The following is a 25,737-nucleotide window of genomic DNA, read 5'->3' as shown; positions in this document are numbered from 1 at the left end:
GTTGGGAAAAAATGGCTATGTATATTAAGAAAAAAAAAAAAGGCAAAATATAAGCCCCACCCACCCGCCCCATCTCAATTCTGATGATTTTTTTATTCGTCGTAAATCGAAAGGCGGAGCTTAATTGTAAAATACTTATTTTTCTACGAAAAATTATCATGTGAAATAAGTTCTTTAGTAATCGTGTTACTCAAAGAAAACTAATTGTATGTATTAATTAAAAAAGAAAACCAAAATAGAAGCCCCACCCATCCCTCTCGATCTCAATCGTGATGAATTTTTCATTCGTTGTCAGATCGAGGGGCGGAGCGTAATTGCAAAATCAATGTTTCCCTATACAAATTTTCCATTTTAAACATGTTTTACGTTTCTTGGAATAAAAAAATCATCCCAATTGAGATGGGGTGGGTGGGTGGGGTTAATCTTTTGTCTTTTGTTTCTTAATAGATGTACATACTATTCGTTGAACAACACGATACTCAAAGATTTTAATTTATTGTAAAGAAATAAATTATTCCAGTTAACCTCCGCCCTCTTGGTTTACGACGAATAAAAAAATCATCACAATTGAGACAGGGTGGGTGGGCGGGCCTATATTTTGTCTTTTTGTTTTAGTATGTTTAAACTTCATTACGCAACATGAAACTTAAAACATGTTTAAAATAGAAAATTTGTATAAGGAAATATTGATTTTGCAATTAGGCTCCGCCCCAGAATTGCAAAATACATATTTCCTTGCAAAAACAAATCATGTTTTAGGTTTCTTGTCATTGAAATAAGTCTACACATATTAAGAAAAAAAAGGCAAAATGTAAGCCCCGCCCACCCACCCTATCTCAATTGTGATGATTTTTTTAAAATGGAAAATTTGTATAAGGACACATCGATTTTAAAATTAGCCTCCGTCCCATAATTTCAAAATCCATATTTCCTTGCAAAAATGTACCATTTTAACCATGTTTTAAGTTCCTTGTTGGGAAAAAATGGCTATGTATATTAAGAAAAAAAAAGGCAAAATATAAGCCCCACCCACCCACCCTGTGTCAATTCTGATGATTTTTTTTTATCCGTCGTAAGCCGAGGGCGGAGGTTAATTCTAAAATCCGTATTTTTCTACGAGAAATGACCATGTGAAATATATTCTTAATTAATCGTGTTATACAAAGAAAAATAAATGTATTAATTAAAAAAAAACAAAAGAGAAGCTCCACCCATCCGTCTCAATCTCAATCGTGATGAATTTTTCATTCGTTGTCAGACCGAGGGGCGGAGCGTAATTGCAAGGATCGATGTTTCCCTGTAGAAATTTACCATTTTAAACATTTTTCAAGTTTCTTGTGAAAAGACGACTACACATGTTAAGAAAAAAAAAAAAAGGCAAAATGTAAGCCCCGCCCACCCGCCCTATCTCGATTCTGATGATTTTTTTATTCCTCGTGAGCCAAGGGGGCGGAGCTTAACTGCAAAATCCGTTTTCTCTACTAGAAATAAAAAACATATTTTTGAGTATCGTGTTGTTCAAAGTACTATGTATATTAAGAAAAAGACAAGTCATAAATTAAGCCCCACCCATACCCATCCCAAGCTCAATTGTTATGAATTTTTCATTCGTTGCCAGACCGAGGGGCGGAGCCTAATTGCAAAATCGATACTTTCTTACAAAAATTTACCATTCTAAACATGTTTTACCTTCCTTGTTGTGAAAAGAAAGGTAAAACATACATTAAGGGCAAAATGTAAGCAATTTGATTGGTTGAAAACCCAACGTCAACGGCAAAAATATGAAAATCGACCTTAAATCGTGCAACATGGAACCTATTGGTTAAACAAAGTGACAAGTCGACTTTTCTCATTTTTTTTATCAAAACGGTACACTATTAAAAATAAAACTAAACGACTTCAATATACACAAATAAGATAAAAATAAAAAATTAATCCAGATCTTCCAAGTCCTCCTCTTCTTCAGGAAAATCATCGCCTTCTTCCACCCCACCTTCCACCTTAATTTGCGAAAATACGGAAAACATCCCGCTTAAATCAACCGTCGAATAAGCGCAATGTTCTAACCGCTTTTGCACGGTCCCTCTGACATCTTGATAGGCTTTATCCACCTGGTAGTCCAGCAAAGGTTCTAAAATTCAAAATCAGAAAAAAACAGAAAACACAATAAATATAATCACTCACTTCTAGCTAGTTTGCTCAAATCAAAGATGTGATACAAATACGTGATTTGGGAGTACAAATCGTTCTCTGTGTATTTCTTCAGCAGGACCGAGCTATGGCACGACGTGCACACGGGAAATCGTCCTGCGAAGTTCAGCGGCATGGCTGTGGTCTCGTTCGTGCACATCGGGTCCTCACAGTACATTTCGTACAGGTAGTACTTATCAATGTAGGAGTTGATAGCTGTTATTAGTTGATTTTGGACGTAGCCTACGTAGTCCGCTGGTCTGACTTTGCATTGGGGGTTGGCGCACTTTTCCAAAACTGGCACATTATTGTGTAACGGTCCTTCCACGCAATTCTCGGTTTTACAGCTATAGCACTTAAAGACGAATTTGTCCACGTTGCGAAACTTTATTTCGGGTTTGGTGATGTTCTCCCCGCCGAATTCGTCGCTCTGCTTCGACTTTTTGAAGTTGGAGCTGTCAATACCTGAAGAGAAAATTGGTTGAAGGTTATTTTGATAGAATTTCCCTCGCGCCTGAAGCGCACAGCCCAACAAATTACATTTCTTTGAAAAATTATAAATTTTTTTGTTACCCTTTCTAAAGTAAAATCCAGTGGACTAAAGAACACAAAAATTTAAAAAACTGAAAAATCGAAATTTCGAGAAATCGAACAACCCAGAAAGTAAAACATCCGAATATTGATAAATCAAGAAATAAGGAATTTGAAAAATCAAAAGTCAAAAATTTTAAAAATCGAAATCCGAAAAATCGAAGAATCCAAAGTTCGACTACTAAAAACATGAAAAAAACAAAAATTTGAAAAATTCCCAAAACTGAAATGTTGAAAAATTGAAAAATCTAAAACTTGAAAAAATCGAACGAACAAAAAGTCGAAAAATGGAAAATGTAAAAAATTGAAGAATCGAAAAACTGAGAAAACGAAAGATTAAAAAATCGAGAAATCGAAAATTCGGAAAATTTAAACACACAAATTTTAAATACGGGAAATGGAAACATAAAAAAATATAAAAACGAAAAATGGAAATTTCGAAAACATAAAATTTGAAAAATCGAAAAAAAAAAGAAAATTCAAAGAAATTAGAAATCTAGAAAAATTGAAGCATCCCAAAACTGAAATATTGGGAAATTGAAAAATCCCAAAGCTGAAATATTGAAAAATCGATGAATCAAAAAATCAAAAATTTTAAATATCGAAAAATTGGAAAACTAAAAAAATTAATAGCGAGAAGTCGCAAATTTGAAGGATCGAGAAATCCAAACATATTATTGAAAAATCCCAAAATTAAAAACTGAAACACTGAAAACTTGAAAAATCGAAAAAGCGAAAAAACAAAAGGCCAAAAAACTGAAAGTCGAAATGGCCTTTGAAAAATCTCAAATCGAAACATTGACAACCATAAAATCGAGAAACCGAAAAGTTGAAAAATCAAAAAATCGATTAATCGAGGAACTGAGAAATCGAAAATTTAGAAACGCCAAAAATTGAAAACTCGTAAAACTGAAATTTCGGAAAATTAAGAAATCAAAATTTAAAAAATCAAGAATCGAAAATTCGAAAAATTTAAACAAAAAAATGTTTCAATCGTTAAATCGAAACATCAAAAAAAATTAAAAACGAAAAAGAGAAAAATCGAAAAACTAGAAAATCAAAAAAACTAGAAATGGAGAAAAACTGAAAAATAGGGAAATCCTAAAACTGAATCTCGAAAAATTGAAAAACTTAAAAAGCCGAAAAATTGATGAACCAAAAAATCAAAAATTTTAAAAATTGAAAAACCAAAAGATTTAATAGTGAGAAGTCGAGAAATCGAAGAATCGCGAAATCGCAACATCAAAAAAGTGAAAAATCGAAATTTGAAAAATTGAAAAGTAAAAAATAAAAAAAATCGAAGTCGAAAAATCCAAATGTGCATTGAGAAATCTCAAACTGAAACATCGAAAACTATAAAATCGAGAAAATGAAAAGTCGAAAAATCAAAAATCGATTAATAGAGAAATTGAGAAATCGAAAATTTAGAAACGCCAAAAATTGAAAAATCGTAAAACTGAAAAATTCGGAAAAGGACAAAATCGAAAATTAAAAAATCCAGAAATCGAAAATTCGAAAAATTTAAACAAAAAAAATCTTAAAATCGGAAATCGAGACATCAAAAAAATTGTAAAAACGAAAAATGGAAAAGTTGAAAATGTAAAATTTAAAAAATCAAAAAACTAGAAAGTCAAAAAACCTAGAAATTGAGAAAAATTGAAAAATCGAAAAATTTAAAAACCGAAAAATTGAAGAATCAAAAAATCAAAAAGTGAAAAATCGAAAAGGTAAAGAATCTAAAGGTAAAGAATCTAAAAAAAAAAACCGAAGAATCGAAATGTGCATTGAAAAATCCCAAACTGAAACATCGAAAACTATAATATCGAGAAAATGAAAAGTCGAAAAATCAAAAAATCGAAAAACTGAAATTTCGGACAATTGAGAAATCGAAAAATACAAAAACCGAGAAATTGAAAATTAGAAAAATTGAAAAAAAATTTTCAAATCGAAAATGTAAAATTTAAAAAATCGATAACCTAGAAATCGAGGAAAATTGAAGAATCGACACACTGAAAAATAGGGTAATTGAAAAATCCCAGAACTGAATATTAAAAAATTGAAAAATCGAAAAATTTAAAAACCGAAAAATTGGAAAACCAAAAAATTTAATAGCGAGAAGTCGAAAAATCGAAACATCAAAAAAGTGATAAATCGAAATATGTACTGAAAAATTCCAAAATTGAAACATTGAAAACTTGAGAAATTGAAACTGCATTGCAAAATCTTCGACTGAAACATCGAAAACTATAAAATCGAGAAAACCAAAAGTCGAAAATTCAAAAAATCGATTAATCGAGAAATTAAAAAATCGGAAATTTAGAAACGCCGAAAATTGGAAAATCGGGAAATAAAAAAATCGAGAAATCGAAAAATTTAAACAAAAACTTTAAAATTGGGAAACAAACAAAAAAAAAAAATTTAAAAACGAAAAATGTAAAAATCGAAAAACTAGAAAGAAAAAAAACTTGAAATGGAGAAAAATTGAAAAATAGGGAAATTGAAAAATTCCAAAACTGAATGTCGAAAAATTGAAAATATGAAAAACCAAAAAATTTAATAGCGAAAAGTTGAAAATTCGAAACATCAAAAAAGTAAAAATCGAAATATATATGTATTGAAAAATTCCAAAATTGAAACATTGAAAACTTGAGAAATCGAAAAATTGAAAAACCAAAAAAGTAGAAAATCAAAAAATTGAAGTCGAAAAATCGAAAACTATAAAACCGAGAAAACGAAAAGTCGATAAAAAAAATCGCTTCATCGAGAAATTCAAAAATTGAAAAGTTAGAAACACCAAAAACTGAAAAATCGTAAAACTGAACTTTCGGAAAACTAAAAAATCGAAAAATAAAATAAAAAAATCGAGAAATCGAAAATTCGAAAAATTTAAACAACAATTTTTAAATGGGGAAGTGGAAACATCAGCAAAATTGTAAAAATAAAAAATGGAAAATGTAAAATTTAAAAAATCGAAAAACTAGAAAATCAAAAAAATAGACATCGAGAAAAGTTGAAGTATCGAAAAACAGAAAAATCGAAAAATTTAAAAATCGAAAATTGAGGAATCAAAAAATCAAAAATCGTAAAAATCGAAAAATTGAAAAATCAAAAAATGTAATAGCGGAGAAGTTGAAAAACCGAAGGATCGAGTAATTGAAACATCAAAAAAGCGAAAAATCGAAATATGTATTAAAAATCCCAAAATTGCAACATTGAAAACTTGAGAAATCGAAAAATCGAAAATGTAAAAAAACAAAAAAATCTAAAAATTGAAAAATCGAAGTGTGCATTGAAAAATCCCAAACGAAACATCGAAAACTATAAAATCGAGAAAACGAAAAGTCAAAAAATCAAAAAATCGATTAATCGAGAAAATGGGAAATCGAAAATTAGAAACGCCAAAAATTGAAAAATCGCAAAACTGAAATTTCGGAAAATTAAGAAATCGAATAACAAAAAATCGAGAAAACGAAAATTCCAAAAATTAAAAAAAATTAAAGCGGGAAATCGAAACACCAAAAAAATTGTAAAAACTAAAAATAGAAAAATCGAAAATGTAAAATTTAAAAAATTGAAAAACTAGAAATTAAGAAAAATCGAAGAATCGAAAAACTGAAAAATAAGGAAATTGAAAAATCCCAAAACGGAATGTCGAAAAAAATAAATATGTAAATAAAAATCGCAAAATCGAAAACTTCAAAATTGAAACACTTCACTTAAAAAAGCGATAAATCAAAAAATTGAAAAATGGAAACATCGAAATTTCGATAAATCCAAACAGAAATTTTAAAAATCTAAAAACTGAAAAATCTAAAAGGGACAGTCGAAAAATTGAAAAATGGAGAATTGAAATATCAAAAATGTGAAAAATCTAAAATTTAAAAATTCGAAAATTGAGAAATCAAATCACAAAAAAAAACGAAAAAATTAAAATCTAAAAAAACGAAAAAGTACAAAATCAAAGTCGAAAAATCGAAAATTTGAAAGATCCCAAAACTGAAACATCAAAAACTTGAAAAATCAAAAAGCCGAAAAATTGTTATTCAATTGTTTCTTTCCCAAAAATGTCGATGTCTAGAGACAATTTCAACATGGATGCATAAACCACAACTTCAGGACTGTGTTATCTTTTAACATTTAAATAAGATGACGGAAACGGGAGACCAATTTTTTCGTACTGTAGGAGTCATGAAACGTCAACAAAACATGAAAGTAGCCCTATGGACTCCATTCTTATTACTATCTAAAAGTATTATTATTATTATTACGAAAGATATAAAGAAAGTACCTAAACAATCAGCGATTTGGAAGGCATCCAACTCCTCAATCGGCTCGCAGATCCTACTAACCACCGGATGTATCTGCTGCGCCAAATAATAATTAACATCCACCTTCAACTCCGTCGAGTTCTTCAGCTCCTCCACATGGTACGCCCTCTGCGTGGCCGCCTTGCCGCTGCCGTCGTCGCAAATCACGTACGGCACCGTGTCCCCAGCCCTCAGGTGCCCCCCCGACTCCTTATTATACCGCAGCGCCACCTGCACGTGCGGCTGCGTGTTCACGTCATTATACAAACTCGGGTTCTTCGTGAGCTGCTTGGTGATAACCAGCAGCGAAAGAGGCACCTTCCCGCCCTCCAGGTCCTCCCTCAGCTTGCGCAGGTGCGCCAGAATGCCGGCGACGCGGTCGTCCGACGACTGCTCCCCCAAAATCTCCCCCAGGATGAACTTGCCGGCCTCGGAGGCCAAGCGCGACCAGTCGCACCGCACCACGTCCAAACCCTTGTACTCCACCTCGGTGCGCAGCTCGCCGTTCTTCCCCCTCGCGAGAATAACCGCCGCGTACTTCTTCTTCTTCAAGAGCAGGAGGTACTTGAAGACGCCGTCCACGTCGAGCTCCACCTGCTTGTACAGCTTGTTGATTTCTTGCTTAATCTTGGAGCCGATGAGGGAGACCTGGTCGAAGTCGACGATGTTGGTGTTGATCATGAGACTGTCGGTGTCGCCGTAGATGACTTCGTAGTTCATGCGTTGGACGATGTCTTTGGTGTTGGTGAGGATCTCGCGGCCTTTGTGGGTGATCAAGGCGGCGAGGTTCTTGGCGAAGAAGCGCGAGTTGGAGAAGCCGAGGCAGCCGTACATGCTGTTGGCGGTCAACTTCAAGGCCATTTGTCTTATGTGGTATTGCATGCGCTGGTCGGTGCTTAGGTCGGGGTTGGCCATCAACTTCTTCACCTCGCGCCGGCTTTCCACCAGCTTGCGGATCTCAGTCGGGAGAATCCCCGGAGGAAGACTCTTATCCGGGAGCACCATGTTATCCTCGCTCAATCCCGTGGGCATATGAAGTTTTTATTCGTTGCCAGACCTAGGGGCGGAGCCCAATTGCAAAATCCAGATTTACCCACAAAAATTCACCATTTTAAACGTGTTTGAAATTTAAAAGAATAAAAAAAAATCGTCACAATTAGGATGGGGTGGGTGGGCGGGGTTTATATTTTGCCTGTTTTTCTTAATATACACAATATTCTTTGAACAACACGATACTCAAAAACATGTTTTTAATTACTTGTAAAGAAATAAGGATTATGCAGTTAAGCTCCACGGTGGTTCACGGCGATAAAAAAAATCATCACAACTGAGATTCTTACCTTTCTGCCTTTTTATTTTAGGGATGTAGACTTCTTTTTACAACATGAAACTCAAAACATGTTTAAAATAGAAAATTTGTCTAAGGAAATATCGATTTTACAACTAGACTCCGCCCCATAATAACAAAATCCATATTTCGTTGCAAAAATGTACTATTTTAGTCATGTTCTAAGTTTCTTGTTGTGAAAAGATGGCCATGTATATTAAGAAAAAAAAGGCAATTCTGATGATTTTTTATTAGTCGTAAGCCGAGGGGCGGAGCTTAATTGTAAAATCCTTATTTTTCTACGAGAAATTACCATGTGAAATATGTTCTTAAGTAATCGTGTTATACAAAGAAAACTAAATGTGTTAACTAAAAAAAAAAAACAAAAGAGAAGCCCCACCCTTCCGTCTCGATCTCAATCGTGATGAATTTTTCATTCGTTATCAGACCGAGGGGCGGAGCGTAATTGCAAAATTGATATTTCCCTATACAAGTTTACGGTTTTAAACATGTTTTAGGTTTCTTAAAAAAGGCAAAATATAATCCCCACCCACCCGCACTATCTCAATTCTGATGATTTTTTTATTGGTCGTGAGTCGAGTCAAGAAGGTGGAGCTTATGCATAATCCTTATTTCTCTATGAGAGATTAAAAACATGTTTTGAGTATCAAAAGATTAAGCCCCACCCATACCTGCCCTGATCTAAATAGTAATTAAGTTTTCATTCGTTGCTAGACGTAGAGGCGGAGCCTAATTGCAAAATCCATATTTCCTTACAAAATTTACCATTTTCAACCTGTTTTACGTTTCCAAGAATAAAAAAAAATCATCACAATTGAGACAGAGCGGGTGGGCGGGGTTTATATTTTGCCTTTTTGTTTTTTGGTTGAAAACCCAACGTCAACGGCAAAAAATATTAAAATCGACCTTGAATCGTGGAACATGGACCCTGTTGGTTGAACAAAGTGACAGGACTACTTTTCTCATTTTTTTATCAAAACAGTACACTATTAAAAATAAAACTAAACGACTTCAATATACACAAATAAGATAAAAATAAAAAATTAATCCAGATCTTCCAAGTCCTCCTCTTCTTCAGGAAAATCATCGCCTTCTTCCACCCCACCTTCCACCTTAATCTGCGAAAACACGGAAAACATCCCGCTTAAATCAACCGTCGAATAAGCGCAATGTTCCAACCGCTTTTGCACAGTCCCCCTGACATCTTGATACGCTTTATCCACCTGGTAGTCCAGCAAAGGTTCTAAAATTCAAAATCAGAAAAAAACAGAAAACACAATATAAATAAACACTCACTTCTAGCCAGTTTGCTCAAATCAAAGATGTGATACAAATACGTGATTTGGGAGTACAAATCGTTCTCTGTGTATTTCTTCAGCAGGACTGAGCTATGGCATGACGTGCACACGGGAAATCGTCCTGCGAAGTTCAGCGGCATGGCTGTGGTCTCGTTCGTGCACATCGGGTCCTCACAGTACATTTCGTACAGGTAGTACTTATCAATGTAGGAGTTGATAGCTGTTATTAGTTGATTTTGGACGTAGCCTACGTAGTCCGCTGGTCTGACTTTGCATTGGGGGTTGGCGCACTTTTCCAAAACTGGCACATTATTGTGTAACGGTCCTTCCACGCAATTCTCGGTTTTACAACTGTAGCACTTAAAGACGAATTTGTCGACGTTGCGAAATTTTATTTCGGGTTTGGTGATGTTCTCGCCTCCGAATTCGTCGCTCTGCTTCGTTTTTTTGAAGTTGGAACTGTCGATACCTGAAGAGAAAATTGGTCTAAGGTTATTTGATAGAACTTCATTCGCCCCTGAAGTGTACCCCAAAAAATCCCGCTTCTTTGAGCAATTATAATTTTTTTGTTAAGCTTTATAAAGTAAAAACCAGTGTAAGTAAAGAACACTTCCGCAGCCCCGACGCCGGGGGACAAGTGGGGACATAATATTTAAAGCAAAAATTAAAAAATCGAAATCCGAAAAGTCGAAAAATCCAAAGATCGGGCAATCAAAACATGAAAAAATCCAAAACTTGAAAAATCCAGAAATTGAAAAACTCCCAAAAAAAGTCGAAAGAACAAAAAGTCGAAAAATGAAAAAAATCGAAAAATGGAAAATGTGAAAAATTGAAAATCTAAGAACTGAAAAATGAGAAAAAGCTAAAAATCTAAAATTTAAGAAATCGAAAAAGTAAAAAATCGAAATACTGAAAAATTCCAAAACTGAAACATCGAAAACTTGAGAAATCGAAAAATTTTAAATAGGGGAAATGGAAACAAAAAATGTAAAAACGAAAAATGGAAAAATCGAAAAACTGAAAATTTAAAAAAATTAGAAATCGAGAAAAATTGAAAACTGAAACACTGAAAACTTGAAAAGTCGAAAAGTCAAAAAATTGAAATGTCCATTGAAAAATCGCAAACTGAAACATTGAAAACTATAAAATCGAGAAACCGAAAAGTTGAAAAATCAAAAAATCGAAAATTTAGAAACGCCAAAAATTGAAAACTCGTAAAACTGAAATTTCGGAAAATTAAGAAATTGGAAATTAAAAAAATCGAGAATCTAAAATTTAAAAAAAATGTAAAAATCCTAAAATCGAAACATCAAAAAAATAAAAAATTAAAATATGTATTGAAATCGAAATTTGAAAAATTGAAAAATTTAAAAACTCGAAGTCGGAAAATCGAAAAATTAAAAAATCCAAATGTGCATTGATGAAAATCTCAAACTGAAACATCGAGAACTATGAAATCGAGAAAACGAAAACTCGAAAATCAAAAATCGATTAATAGAGAAATTGAGACATCGAAAATTTAGAAACGCCAAAAATTGAAAAATCAAAAAACTGAAAAATTGTAAAACTGAAATTTCGGAAAATTGAAACATTGAAAAAAGACGAGACTCGAAAATTCGAACAATTTAAACAAAAAAAATCTTAAAATCGGAAAATCGAAACATCAAAATTTAAAAAATCGAAAAACTAGAAATCGAGAAAATTGAAGAATCGAAACAGTGAAAAGGGAAACTGAAATTTCCCAAAACTGAATGTCGAAAAGTTGAAAAATCAAAAAGTTTAAAAATCGAAAAATTGAAAAACCAAAAAAAATTAATAGCGAGAAGTCGAAAAATCGGAGTATCGAGAAATCCAAATATCGAAATGTGCATTGAAAAATCCAAAACTGAAACATCGAAAGCTACAAAATCGAAAAAACGAAAAGTCGAAAAATCAAAAAATCGATTAATCGAGAAATTGAGAAATCGAAAAATTTACCAACGCCAAAAATTGAAAAATTGAAAAATCGAAAAACTGAAATTTCGGACAATTGAGAAATCGAAAAATAAAAAATTCGAAAAATTTAAACACAAAAATTTTAAAATTGGGAAATCGACACATCAAAATAAGTGTAAAAAACAAAAATAGAAAAATCGTAAATCTAAAATTTAAAAAATCGAAAAACTAGAAAATCAAAAAAAACTAGGAATCGAGAAAAATTAAAGAATCGAAAAACTGAAAAATAGGGAAATTGAAAAATCCCAAAACTGAATGTCGAAAAATTGAAAAATCAATCGAGAAATTGTGAAATCGAAAATTTAGAAACACCAAAAAATTCGAAAAAATTGAAGTTTCGGAAAATTAAGAAATAGAAAAAGAAAAAAGTCGAGAAATCGAAAATTCGAAAAATTTGAACACAAAAATTTTAAAACAGGAAAATCGAAACATCAAAAAAAGTGTAAAAATAGAAAATCGAAAATGTAAAATTTAAAAAATCGAAAAACTAGAAAGTCAAAAAAACTAGGATTCGAGAAAAATGAAGGAATCGAAAAACTGAAAAATAGGGAAATTGAAAAATCCCAAAACTGAATGTCGAAAAATTGAAAAATCAATCGAGAAATTCAGAAATCGATAATTTAGAAACACCAAAAAAGTCGAAAAATTGAAATTTCGGAAATTTTAAGAAATCGAAAAATAAAAACGTTGAGAAATCGAAAATTCGAAAAATTTAAACAAAAATTTTAAAACAGGAAAATCGAAACACCAAAAAAATGTAAAAACGAAAAATAGAAAAATCGAAAATCGAAAAATTGAAAACCTAAAAAATTTAACAGCGAGAAGTCGAAAAATCAAATGATCGAAAAATCGAAACCTCAAAAATGAAAAGTCCAAATATGTACTGAAAAATCAAGAAAGTACAAAATCAAAAAAATCGGAGTCGAAAAATCGAAAAATTGAAAAATCCCAAATTGAAACATCGAAAACTATAAAATCGAAAATTTAGAAATGCCAAAAATGGAAAAATCGTAAAACTGAAATTTCGGAAAATTAAAAAATCGAAAAATAATTGAGAGATCAACAATTCGAAAAATTAAAAAATAAATTAAAGTAGCAAATCGAAAAATGGAACAATTGAAAATGTAAAATTTAAAAAATCGAAAAATTAGAAAATCAAAAAAACTAGAAATCGAGAAAAATTGAAGAATTGAAAAACTGAAAAATAGTGAAATTGAAAAGTCCCAAAACTGAATGTCGAAAAATTGAAAAATCGAACAATTTAAAAACCGAAACATTGAATCAAAAAATCAAATATTTAAAAATGGAAAAACATCAAAAAATCGAAGTCGAAAAATCCAAAAATTGAAAAAATTAAATGGGCATTGAAAAATTTCAAATTGAAATATCGAGAAAACGAAAAGTCGAAAAATCGAAACATCGATTAATCGAGAAATTGAGAAATCGAAAATTTAGAAACGCCAAAAATTGAAAAATCGAAAAATTGAAATTTCGGAAAATTTAAATACAAACAAAAATGTAAAAACGAAAAATAGAAAATTCGAAAATGTGAAATTTTAAAAATCGAAAAACTAGAAAAAAAAAATAGAAATTCAGAAAAATTAAAAAATCGAAAAACTGAAAAATAGAAAAATTTAAAAATCCCAAAATTGAAAAATCGAAAAACTTAAAAATCGAAAAATTGAAAAACTAAAAAAATTCAATAAGCAGAAGCCGAAAAATCAAAGAATCGAGAAATTGAAACATTAAAAAAGTGAAAAATCGAAATATGTACTGAAAAATTTCATAATTGCAACATTGAAAACTTGAGAAATTGAAAAATCGAAAAAATAAAAAATCAAAAACCGAAGTCGAAAAATCGAAAATTTAGAAACGCCAAAAATTGAAAAATCGTAAAATTGAAATTTCGGAAAATTAAGAAGTATAAAAATAAAAAAATTGAGAAATCGAAAATTTGAAAAATTAAAACACAAATCAGGAAATCGAAAAAAAAATTGTAAAAACGAAAAATGCAATAATCGAAAATGTAAAATTTAAAAAAATCGGAAAATTAGAAAATTGTAGAAATCGGTAAAAATTGAAGAATTGAAAAACCGAAAAATAGTGAAATTGAAAAACCCCAAAACTAAATGTAGAAAAATTGAAAAATCGAAAAATTTAATAAAAAAATCAAAAATTCTAAAAATGGAAAATTCGAAAAACCAAAAAATTTAATAGCGAGAAGTCGAAAAATCAAAGAATCGAGAAATCAAAACATCAAAAAATTGAAAAATCTAAAGATGTATTGAAAAATCCCAAAATTGAAACATTGAAAACTTGAGAAATCGAAAAATTGATCTGAAATATTAAAAAAATAAAAAATCAAAAAAAAAGTCAACAAATGGAAATGTGCATTGAAAAATCGAAAATTTATAAACGCCAAAAATTGAAAAATCGAAAAATTTAAAAATTGTAAAACTGAAATATTGTAAAATTATGAATTGAACTTAAAAAAAAAAATAAATCGAAATTTTGAAAACAATACGTATTAAGAAATTTAAAATTGTAATATTGAAAATTGGAAAAATCGAAAATGTAATATTTAAAAAATCAAACAAAAAAAAAACTATAAATCCAGAAAACTTGAATTGAAAAACCGAAAAATCGGGAAGTTGAATAATCCCAAAACTAAAATGTCGAAAAATTGGAAAATCTAAAAGTAAAAATCGCAAAACTGAGAACTCGAAATAACCCAAAATCGAACCATCGAAATCTCGATAAATTAAAAAACTGAAAAGCCGAAAAATTGAGAAATCTAAAAGCCAGTGTCCAAAAATCGAAAGATCGAGACACTGAAACATGAAAAAAGTGAAAAATTTAAAATTTCTAAAAATTGAAGAACTATAAAATATAAAAAATTGAAAATTTCCAAAACTGAAACATTGAAAACTTGAAAAATCGAAAAAATGAAAAAGTAAAAATTCGACTAATCGAGAAATTGAGAAAACGAAAATTTTAAAGACAAAAATTGAAAAAAAAAAATATATATCCTTACACTGAAATATCGAAAAATTAAGTATTCGAAAAACTGAAAAATTGTTATTCAGCCTTCCCAAAAATCTCGATGTCTAGATGAAAATTCAACATGGATTCATAAACCCCAAATTCAGGACTGTGTTATCTTTTAACATTTAAATAACATGACGGAAACGGCGACCTATTTTTTCGTAATCTAGGAGCCATGAAACGTATATTACTATATAAAAATATTATTATCATCATTATTATTATGAAAACTATAAAGTAAATACCTAAACAATCAGCAATCTGGAAGGCATCCAACTCCTCAATCGGCTCGCAGATCCTACTAACCACCGGATGTATCTGCTGCGCCAAATAATAATTAACATCCACCTTCAACTCCGTCGAGTTCTTCAGCTCCTCCACATGGTACGCCCTCTGCGTGGCCGCCTTGCCGCTGCCGTCGTCGCAAATCACGTACGGCACCGTATCCCCAGCCCTCAGGTGCCCCCCCGACTCCTTATTATACCGCAGCGCCACCTGCACGTGCGGCTGCGTGTTCACGTCATTATACAAACTCGGGTTCTTCGTGAGCTGCTTGGTGATGACCAACAACGAAAGCGGCACCTTCCCGCCCTCCAGGTCCTCCCTCAGCTTGCGCAGGTGCGCCAGAATTCCGGCGACGCGGTCGTCCGACGACTGCTCCCCCAAAATCTCCCCCAGGATGAACTTGCCGGCCTCGGAGGCCAGACGCGACCAGTCGCGCCGCACCACGTCCAAGCCCTTGTACTCCACCTCGGTGCGCAGCTCGCCGTTCTTCCCCCTCGTGAGAATAACCGCCGCGTACTTCTTCTTCTTCAAGAGGAGGAGGTACTTGAAGACGCCGTCCACGTCGAGCTCCACCTGCTTGTACAGCTTGTTGATTTCTTGCTTAATCTTGGAGCCGATGAGGGAGACCTGGTCGAAGTCGACGATGTTGGTGTTGATCATGAGACTGTCGGTGTCGCCGTAGATGACTTCGTAGTTCATGCGTTGGACGATGTCTTTGGTGTTGGTGAGGATCTCGCGACCTTTGTGGGTGATCAAGGCGGCGAGGTTCTTGGCGAAGAAGCGCGAGTTGGAGAAGCCGAGACACCCGTACATGCTATTGGCCGTCAACTTCAAGGCCATTTGTCTTATGTGGTACTGCATGCGCTGGTCGGTGCTTAGGTCGGGGTTGGCCATCAACTTCTTCACCTCGCGCCGGCTTTCCACCAGCTTGCGGATTTCGGTTGGGAGAATCCCCGGAGGAAGACTCTTATCCGGGAGCACCATGTTATCCTCGCTCAATCCCGTGGGCATCGTCGTGAAGCAAATATTGTACTCCTGGATGATGCTAGGGTACAACGAATTGAAATCCATCAACAGGATCAACTTATCGTAGAAACCGACTTTCGGGTCGAGCACCAGCCCCCCCGAATACGTCGGTTTTTTCCTCCCTTTCGCCTCCGCTTTATCCTTCTTCCCGTACGACTTATCCGGGACGATGTACCCCTTCTCGGAGAAGGCGTGCAGCAGCAAAAACTCGTTCCGCTCCGACCGCCCCCCCATCAAGGTCTTACTCATCACGTTCCCCGCGATGTTGGTGATCTGCAGAGCTAGCGGCACTATATTCAAACTGTACATGATTTTTAGAATGTAGGCGGCGTCTTGCATGGTCAAGGCCACCAACTTTAGGATGTCTCCGGTGGTTTGGAACATCTTCGCCACCTCCTCGGGCTCCAGGTCCACTCGTGCGCCGTCCGGCAGCTTGAGCACGGCCTGGCACAGGCTGTCCAGGTCGTAGGAGCGGCTCTTGATTAGTTCTTTTGCCGAGATTTTGATGTCGCAGACGAGGCGGCCCACGAAGAGCTCGCGCTCGAGCTTCTGGCGCAGCAGGAGGGAGCGCTTGACGCGGCCGAGCTTGCCGAAGGTGGCGATCTGGTGGTGGACGAGGCGCTCGCTGAGGACGTTGATTTGGTAGCCCTGGAGATCGTGGCCGATGACGAGGTCGCAGTCGACGAGGGCGAACTGGGCGATGAAGTAGTTGAGGAGGGCCTTCTCGGAGTGCATTTTCTGGAGGGTGGTGGCTTTGTAGTTTTTGGTGGCGGCGTGGAAGTCGAAGGGGAGGATTTGCTGGTCGGGGCAGGTGAAGACTGGAAAAAAAAATTGGTCATCATTGAATCATCAAAAAATCTGTAATTAAAAAAGTCGAAAACTTGAAAAATCATCAAAAAATCGTAAAATCTAAAAATGGAAAAATCGAAAATGTAGAATTTAAAAAATCGAAACAGAAAAGTTGAAAAAGCGAGAAATTGAAGAACTGAAAAATCGAAAAACCAGGAAGTCGAAAAATCGGGAAACGTAAAGACGAAAGATAAAACATTGATTAATCGAGAAATTATAAATTTAGAAACGCCAAAAATTGAAAAATTAAAGAATCAAAAAATAAAAAAAAAACAAGAAATTAAAAAATTCAGAAATCAAAAAATTGAACAATTGAAAAATCAGGAAATCAAAACATCAAAACACCTAAAAATCAAATAAATCTAAAATTAAAAAAATCGAAAAATTAAAAATCCCAAAACTGCAACATCGAAAAATTGAAAAATCAAAAAATCGACTGATTGAATAACTGACAAATCGAGAAATGGAAAATTTAGAAACGCCAAAAATTGAAAGCTTGAAGAATAAAAAAATTACAAAAAATCAAAAAATTGAAAATGGAAACCTAAAACTTCAAAAATCGAAAAATCGAAACAACAAAATATTTAAAAATCGAAAATCGAAAGAGTAAAAAATCAAAAAATCCAAAAATTGAAAAATCGTAATGAAAAATCCCAAAACTGAAACATGGGAAAATTGAAAAATCAAGAAACCAAACGGAAAAATCGAGAAAACGAAAAGTCGCAAAATCAAAAAATCGACTGATCGAGTAACTGAGAAATCGAGAAATCATAAATTTAGAGACACCAAAATTTGAAAAATGAAAAAATCGAAAATGTGAAATACAGTCGAAAAAATAAAAAATTAAAGACTAAAATTCGGGAAATCGAAAAACTAAAGAATGGAAAAATTAAAAAATTTAGAAATCAAAGTATAAAAACAATCGAAAAATCAAAAATCGAAAAAGTAAAAAATAAAAAAAAATCGAAGTCGAAAAATCGAAAAATTTAAAAATCGTAATATTGAAAAATCCCTAAACTGAAATATTGGAAATTTGAAAAATGAAGAATCAGACAGCAAAAAAACGGGATAATGAAAAGTCGTATAATCAAAAAATTCACTGATCGAAAAATTGAGAAATCGAGAAATGGAAAATTTAGCAATGCCAAAAATTGAAAGATTGCAGAATCAAAAAATTTTAAAAAATCGAAAAATCGTAATACATATTGAAAAATCCCAAAACTGAAACATCGAAAAATTAAAAAATCTAGAAATCAAATAAAAAAAATCGATAAAACGAAAATTTAGAAACACCCAAAATTGAAAATTTGAAGAATCAAAATAAAATGTAAAATTGAAAAAAGGACAAATCGAAAATGTGAAATTTCAAAAATCGAAAAACTAAAAAATTAAAGACTAAAATTCGAGAACTGGAAAATCAAAAAATGGAAAAATCTAAAATTTCAAAAATCGAAAAAGTAAAAAATTAAAGACTAAAATTCGAGAATTGGAAAATCAAAAAACGGAAAAATCTAAAATTTCAAAAATCGAAAAAGTAAAAAATCAAAAAATCGAAACAACAAAATATTGAAAAATCAAAAAATCCAAAAATTGAAAAATCCCAAACCTGAAACATGAGAAAATTGAAAAATCAAGAAATCAAACAGAAAAAAATCGAGAAAACGAAAAGTCGCAAAATCAAAAAATCGACTGATCGAGAACCTGAGAAATCGAGAAATCATAAATTTAGAAACACCAAAATTTGAAAAATGAAAAAATCGAAAATGTGATATAAAATCGAAAAAATAAAAAATGAAAGACTAAAATTCGGGAAATCGAGAAACTGAAGAATGGAAAAATTAAAAGATTTAGAAATCAAAATATCAAAAAAATCGAAAAATCGAAAATCGAAAAAGTAAAAAATAAAAAAATTGAAGTCGAAAAATGGAAAAATTTTAAAATCGTAATATTGAAAAATCCCTATTGGAAAATTAAAAAATGAAATCAGACAGCAAAAAAATCCCGGGAAAATGGAAAAGTCGAAAAAACAAAAAATCCATTGATCGAAAAATTGATAAATGGAAAATTTAGCAATGCCAAAAAATGGGAGATTGAAAAATCAAAAATAAAAAAAAAATCGAAAAATCAAAACAAAATATTGAAAAATTAAAAATCAAAAATTTGAAAAATAGAAAAATCCCAAAAGTGAAACATCGAAAAATTATAAAATCAAGAAATCAAATAGCAAAAAAAACCGGGAAAATGGAAAAGTCGAAAAATCAAAAAATCCACTGATCGAAAAATTGATAAATAGAAAATTTAGCAATGCCAAAAAATTGCGAGATTGAAGAATCAAAAAATTTAAAAAAAATCGAAAAATCAAAACAAAATATTGAAAAATTAAAAATCAAAAATTTCAAAAATCGAAAAATTGAAAAATCTCAAAACTGAAACATCGAAAAATTAAAAAATCAAGAAATCAAACAGAAAAAAAATCGATAAAACGAAAATTTAGAAACACCAAAAATTGAAAATTTGAAGAATCACAAAATTAAATAATCGTAAAATTGAAAAATGGACAAATCAAAAATGTGAATTTCAAAAATCGAAAAACTAATTAAAAATTCAAGACTAAAATTCCAGGATTACAAAAACTGAAGAATGGAAAAATTGAAAAATCGAGAAATCAAAACATCAAAAAACGAAAAATCGAAAAACGGAAAAACCGAAAATTAAAAAAAAATCGAAAAATCAAAACACAAAATATTAAAAAAAGCAATAATCTAAAATTTCAAAAATCGAAAAAGTAAAAAATAAAAAAGTCGAAAAATTGAAAAATCGTAATATGTATTGAAAAATCCCAAAACCGAAACATGGGAAAATTGAAAAATCAAGAAATCAAACAAAAAAAGGTGGAGAAAACGAAAATTTAGAAACGCCAAAAATTGAAAGATTGCAGAATCAAAAAATAAAAAGATCGTAAAATTATAAAATGGAAAAATCCAAAATGTAAAATTTCAAAAAACTAAAGGATTGAAAACTAAAATTCGAGAAATTGCAGAACTGATAAATGGAAAAATTGAAAAATCGATAAGATAAATCAAAATATCAAAACATCGTAAAATTGAAAAACGAAAAAGTCTAAAATGTAAAAATCGAGAAATTAAATACAAAAATCTTAAAATTAAAAAATCGAAAAAACAACAATCAAAGAATCGAAAAATTCGGAAATCGAAAATGTAGAAACGCCAAAAATTGAAGAATTAAAGAATCAAAAAATTTAAAAAATCGAGAAATGGAAATATGTATCAAAAAATCGTAAAATTCAAAAGTGGGAATATCGAAAATGCGAAATTTCAAAAATCGAAAAACTACAAAATTAAAGACTAAAATTCGAGAAATCGAAGAACGAAAAAAGCAAAAAATTGAAAAATCGAGAAATTAAAAAATCAAAAAATCTAAAATTTAAATATGTAATCGAAAAAATTAAAAATCAAAAAATCGAAAAATTCAAAAATCGTAATATTGAAAAATCCCAAAACTGAAACATCGAAAAGACGAAAAATCAAAAAATCGACTCATCGAAAAATCGAGGAATTGAAAATTTAGAAACGCCAAAAATTGAGAGACCGAAAAATCGAAAAATTGAAAAACCGTAAAATTGAAATATCAACAAATTAAGAAATGGAAAAATAAAAAATCGAGAAATGGAAAATTCTTAAAATTTAAATACACATTAAAAAAATTTAAATCGGGAAATCGAAACATGAAAAAAATCTAAAATGAAAAATTGAAAAACTTGAAAATTCGAAAAATTAAAAAATAAAAAAAAAAACAAGAAAACGAGAAACCGAATCTAAAATTTAAAAAATGGAAAAACTGGAGAATCGAAACTCTGAAAATCGAAAAATTAAAAAATCGAAAAATCGAAACTTTGAAATCTCGATGAACGGAAAAATTTGAAAATTGCAGAAAAACTAAAAATTCGAAAATTTGAAAACCGAAAAATCAAAAATTTTAAAAATCGAAAACCTAAAAATATTAAATCGAGAAAACGAAAACTGAATGGAAAAATTGAAAAATCGTAAAATCAAAATAACCAAAAATCAAAAAATAGCAAAATTTAAGAAAATCGAAAAATTGTAATATTGAAAAATCCCAAAACTGAAACATCGAAAACTTGAGAAATCGAAAAATTGAAAAATCGAAAAATGAGAGCAGAAAAATCGAGAAAACTTAACGCCAAAAAATAAAAAATTGACTAATCGAGATATTCAGAAATCGAAAAATCCAAAATTTAGAAAAGCGAAAAATCGAAAAACTTGAAAATTTAAAAATTGAAAAATCGTAAAACTCAAGATCAAAAAATTAAAAGATCGAAAAATAAAAATCCAGAAATCGAAAATTCTTGAACTTGAAATTAAAAAGTTTTAAATTCGGTAATCAAAACATCAAAAAATGGAAAATACAAAATTTATAAAATCGAAAAACAAAAAATTAAAGACTAAAATTCAAGAATGGAAAAATTATAAAATCGCGAAATCAAAATATCGAAAAATTAAAAAATTGACAAACGGAAAAATCTAAAACAAAAAAAATTAAAAAATTTAAAAAAAATCGAAAAATTACAATATTGAAATTGAAAAATCCCAAAACTGAAATATCGAAAACTCGAAAAATCAAAAAAACGATTGATCGAAAAAATGAAAATTTAGAAACGCCAAAAACTGAAAAATCGTAAAATTGAAATATCAAAAAATTAAGAAATCGAAAAATAAAAAATCGAGACATCGAAAAGTGAAGAATGGAAAAATTGAAAAATCGAAAACTCAAAATGACAAAAGATCGAAAAATGAAAAATAGAAAAATCTAAAATTTAAGAAAATCGAAAAGTCAAAAAATCGAAGTCGGAAAATCGAAAAATTGTAATACATATTGAAAATTCCCAAAACTTAATATCGAAAAAATGAAAAATCAAGAAATCAGACCGTAGAAAAAATCAAGAAAACAAAGTCAAAAAATAAAAAATCGACTAATCGAAAAATTCAGAAAGCGAAAAATTAGAGACGCCAAAAATCGAAAAACTTGAAAATCGAAAAACTGAAAAATCGTAAAACCGAAATATCAAAAAATTAAGAAATCGAAAAATCGAACCATCAACAAATCGAAAATGTAAAATTTAAAAAATCGAAAAACTAAAAAATTAAAAAACAAGAAAGGGAGAAATCTAAATTTAAAATTGGAAAAACCGGAGAATCTAAAAACTGAAAAATTCCAAAACTGAAATGCCAAAAAATTGAAAAGTCGAAAAAATTAAACATCGAAAAACTAAAAATTCGAAAAATTTAAAACCGAAAAATCAAAAATTTTATATGTATACACATATCTCGAAAAAAATAAAAAACCGAAAAATCTAAAAGCGAGAAGTTGAAAAGTTCAGAAGGCGAAACATCAAAATATGAAAAATCTAAAATTTAAAAATTAGAAAAATTGAAAAATCGAAGAACTGTAAAATCGAAAAATTAAAATTTAGAAAAATTGAAAAATTAAAAAATCGAAAAATCTAAGATTTAAAAAAGCGAAAAAGTGAAAAATAAAACAATCGAAAAGTTGAAAAATCCCAAAACTGAAACATCGAAACCTTGAGAAATCTAAATATCAAAAAGTCGAAAAAAAGTCACAACAAAAAAATCGATTAATCGAGAAATCCGAATTCAGAAACGTCAAAAATGACAAAAATTGAAAAATTTAAAAATTGAAGGGTTACTCAATGGATGGTCAGACAAGTCGAAAAATCGAAAAACTGAAAAATCCCAAAACTGAAACACCGAAAAATTGAAAAATCAAGGAATCAAACAGTAAAAAAATCGAGAAAACGAAAAGCCGAAAAATCAAAAAAATCGACTGACCAAGAAATTGAGAAATCGGAAAATCGAATTTAGAAACCCCAAAAATTGAAAGATTGAAAAGTTCAAAAAACTCGCTATATTAATAAAAATCCCAAAACTAAAACATGAAAAAATTGAGAAATCCAAACAGTGAGAAATTGAAAAACGGAAAGACGAAAAATCAAACACTAAAAAATCTAAAAGCGAGAAGTTGAAAAATCGAGAAATCGAGACATCAAAAAATGAAAATTCGAAAATTTGAAAAATCGAAAAAGTAAAATATAAAACAATCGAAAACTTGAAATCTTGGGAAATCGAAAATTTGAAAAATCGGGAAATCAAAGTCGAAAAAAAGAAAAATAAAAAAACGATTAATCGAGAAGTCCAAAATTTAGAAACGCCAAAAATTGAAAAATTTTAAAATAGAAAAATTGAATGGTCGAAAAATTCACAAATAGTAAACTGAAATATCGACATATTAAGAAATCGAGAAATTGGAAAATCCCCGAACTGAAATACCAAAAAATTGAAAATCGAGAAATGGTTATTCAATTTTGTTGTTTTTCAAAAATCTCGACATCTAGGTTAAAAATTCAACACAGATTCATAAATCACAAGTTCAGGACTGTTAGTTAACATTTCACCATCAACAGACTCTTCCTAATACATATACATATAAAATTTGACAACAATCGGACATTATGTCTAACAAAAATCGACACAGACGGCGGACAGACAGTCAGACGGAAACGGGAGACCCCTTTTTTCGTCCTCTAGTGGTCATGAAACGTCGAGAAAACAAAAATAATAATGATCTCTGTAAACATACTTACCACAGAAGTGTTTCTGGAAAAACTTCTCTGTAGGAGCCTGCTTGTCCACAGAATAAGATACATTAGTAACGCAACTCAGCATCACAATTTCGTTAGAACCGGTCTTGGGGTTAATAGTGCGCCTCATATTTATGGAAGAGACAACCAAAGGCGGCCTTCCAGTCACATCTTTAGCTATAGAAATATCAGCGACTTTAGTACAATTGACCTCCAATTTGCACCAACTGACAGGGTTGAGCACCGCCGCCGGATTAGCAATATCCAGCCAACACGGCCCCTTTATTTTCCGATCCAGAAGAAGAATCTCAAGGTAGGAACTCTCGGCACCGAAAACCCGAGAAAAAGTGCGGCCTTCAGCGGTTTTGGAAACAGGAGGATCCTTCGCCTAAAAATTTCAACAATTACAACAAACACAAAAAAAACAAAAATCGTGACTGTACCGAATAACGGACTTCAATATAGTCCGACTCGGCCGGAATTTCCGGACTAAAAGCGTACTTCTTCTGGATAGGGCGCGCCTTGAAATTTTTAATTTGCATGTTTTTCATCACGGATTGGTTAATTTCGGTGAAGACGTCCTGGGACGAAACGGGCTTATCGGAATTTTTTTCCTAAACAATAATAAATTCATTACAATGTTGCCAACTTAAAATTGTGATAACTCACTGTCACTCTAGGTAGGAAAAAAATTCTTCTTTCAATGTTGCGGACCGCTACGCAGCAACTAATGAATGATTTGGTTTTCTCGTGGTACGTTCTCCCAAATAAAAATACCACTCCTGGTTGCTTCAGGGAGTCTTCAAAGGCGTCCCACCAGAAGAACCGGAACACCTTCTTGCCGTCCACTTCCGTCAGAGGGATGTCCGAGTTTTCCAAGTTAATGGGGGCCTCAGCAACCGCAGGCTCTTCAGTCGCCCAATCGCGCAACATTTCCGCTTCAAGGTTGTTCAGAAGCTCGGTTTTGGCTGCGTTTTTAGCCACGGGGGCTTCCACCTGAGACATGTCTAAGTCGTCGTCGAAACAGTCATTTTCAGTCACGTCTTCACAGACTGATTCACTTAGTGGGTCAGCCATTTGACTGTCTGAAATACTTTCAGAATGATCTGCTAGAGAGTCAGGAATGGTGGTTTGAGATTCAGGGACACTTGGTTCAGGTTCTGGTTCAACAATTTTGGGTTCACTTTGGATTTTTCTAAAAGGGTTAATCGGGACATCTACATTGTGTACTCCATTTTGCGCCTTTTTTTGTACAGTGGGGCTGTCTTTAACCCGCTGAATCACCGGTTTCCTCAAAGATGAAAATTTATTCATGTAATCTTTCTCAGCCTGCTTGACCGACAAAGGTGAAAAATTGTTGGTCACGGATTTGGGTTTCCGCTGCGTGAGACTCGGAGTCGTGGGGGCGTCGTCCATTTCTTGTAGAAGCTCGGCCAGGGTTTCATCCTCCTCCAACTTTCCCTCCTACACACACTTACTGAAGTTAAATAAAACAAAATTTACACCCACCTCTTTCTTTTTTGTCGGCATGTTGGAAATGAGGGAGTGCAAATTCCCCTTTCCTGCATTCTCAGCGACCTTCTTCTTCCGCTTTACCCCCTTTTTGTTACCAGAGGCAGCCGCCGCAGCAATCGACTGTTGGTCGAGATCATCATCAAAAATGTCGCGTCCGTCCTCCACGTAGCCACTGCCGTCTTAAACACACATTAGCAACGACAAAAACACGTGCTAGAACCCACCATCATCGACAATCCAGTCGTCTTCTTGTCTCTGGAGGACCTTCTTAGTGTACTCCCTTTCATCGATCGTCTCGTAAACATTGTCGATTTCTTCGACTTCGTACTTGTTTCGGGTACCGCTTTTGAGTTGTTTGAACCTCTCGAAGGCTTTGGCTTTGTACGAGGAGTCCCGCTTTTGTCTCTTGGGGCGCCGCTCCACTACAACATACTGTAAATACGGGCGTTTTGATAACTAATCGACTTACAATTATCATCTTCCATTTTTCACAACAATTAAACGGTTTTTTGTAGAAACTTAGAGGTATCTTTGGCGGGAAAACTTTCACTTAACCTAATAATACTAAATTACAAAACAGTCTTGAAATCT

At 32.1% G+C, this 25,737-nt stretch overlaps 1 protein-coding gene across 2 annotated transcripts; it reads right to left on the bottom strand.

Annotated features, from left to right (window-relative positions):
- Positions 1 to 1,875: 1,875 nt before the first annotated feature.
- Positions 1,876 to 25,721, bottom strand: Pola1 (DNA polymerase alpha subunit 1). Of its 2 annotated transcripts, none has more exons than XM_064066696.1 (9): positions 25,616 to 25,721; positions 25,371 to 25,568; positions 25,141 to 25,325; positions 24,301 to 25,095; positions 24,075 to 24,245; positions 23,635 to 24,019; positions 15,020 to 16,903; positions 9,733 to 10,203; positions 1,876 to 2,131 (listed from the first exon to the last, which is right to left on the bottom strand). In XM_064066696.1, the coding sequence occupies exons 1-9, from the start codon at positions 25,629 to 25,631 to the stop codon at positions 1,932 to 1,934; spliced, it is 4,305 nt and encodes a 1,434-aa protein (XP_063922766.1). In that variant the 5' UTR covers positions 25,632 to 25,721; the 3' UTR covers positions 1,876 to 1,931. The 2 variants fall into 2 exon arrangements, with proteins under 2 accessions (XP_063922766.1, XP_063922765.1); XM_064066695.1 differs by lacking the exon at positions 1,876 to 2,131 and adding an exon at positions 9,391 to 9,679 and having other exon boundaries at positions 25,616 to 25,720.
- Positions 25,722 to 25,737: the final 16 nt, after the last annotated feature.

Source organism: Zophobas morio, unplaced genomic scaffold (assembly GCF_036711695.1).
Source record: "Zophobas morio isolate AGI-343-1 ecotype UQ-CSIRO unplaced genomic scaffold, CSIRO_AGI_Zmor_V1 ptg000028l, whole genome shotgun sequence".
Lineage (NCBI taxonomy): Eukaryota > Metazoa > Arthropoda > Insecta > Coleoptera > Tenebrionidae > Zophobas > Zophobas morio.
Note: the sequence above shows the minus strand (reverse complement) of the source record. Positions and strands in the feature narration are given on the sequence as shown.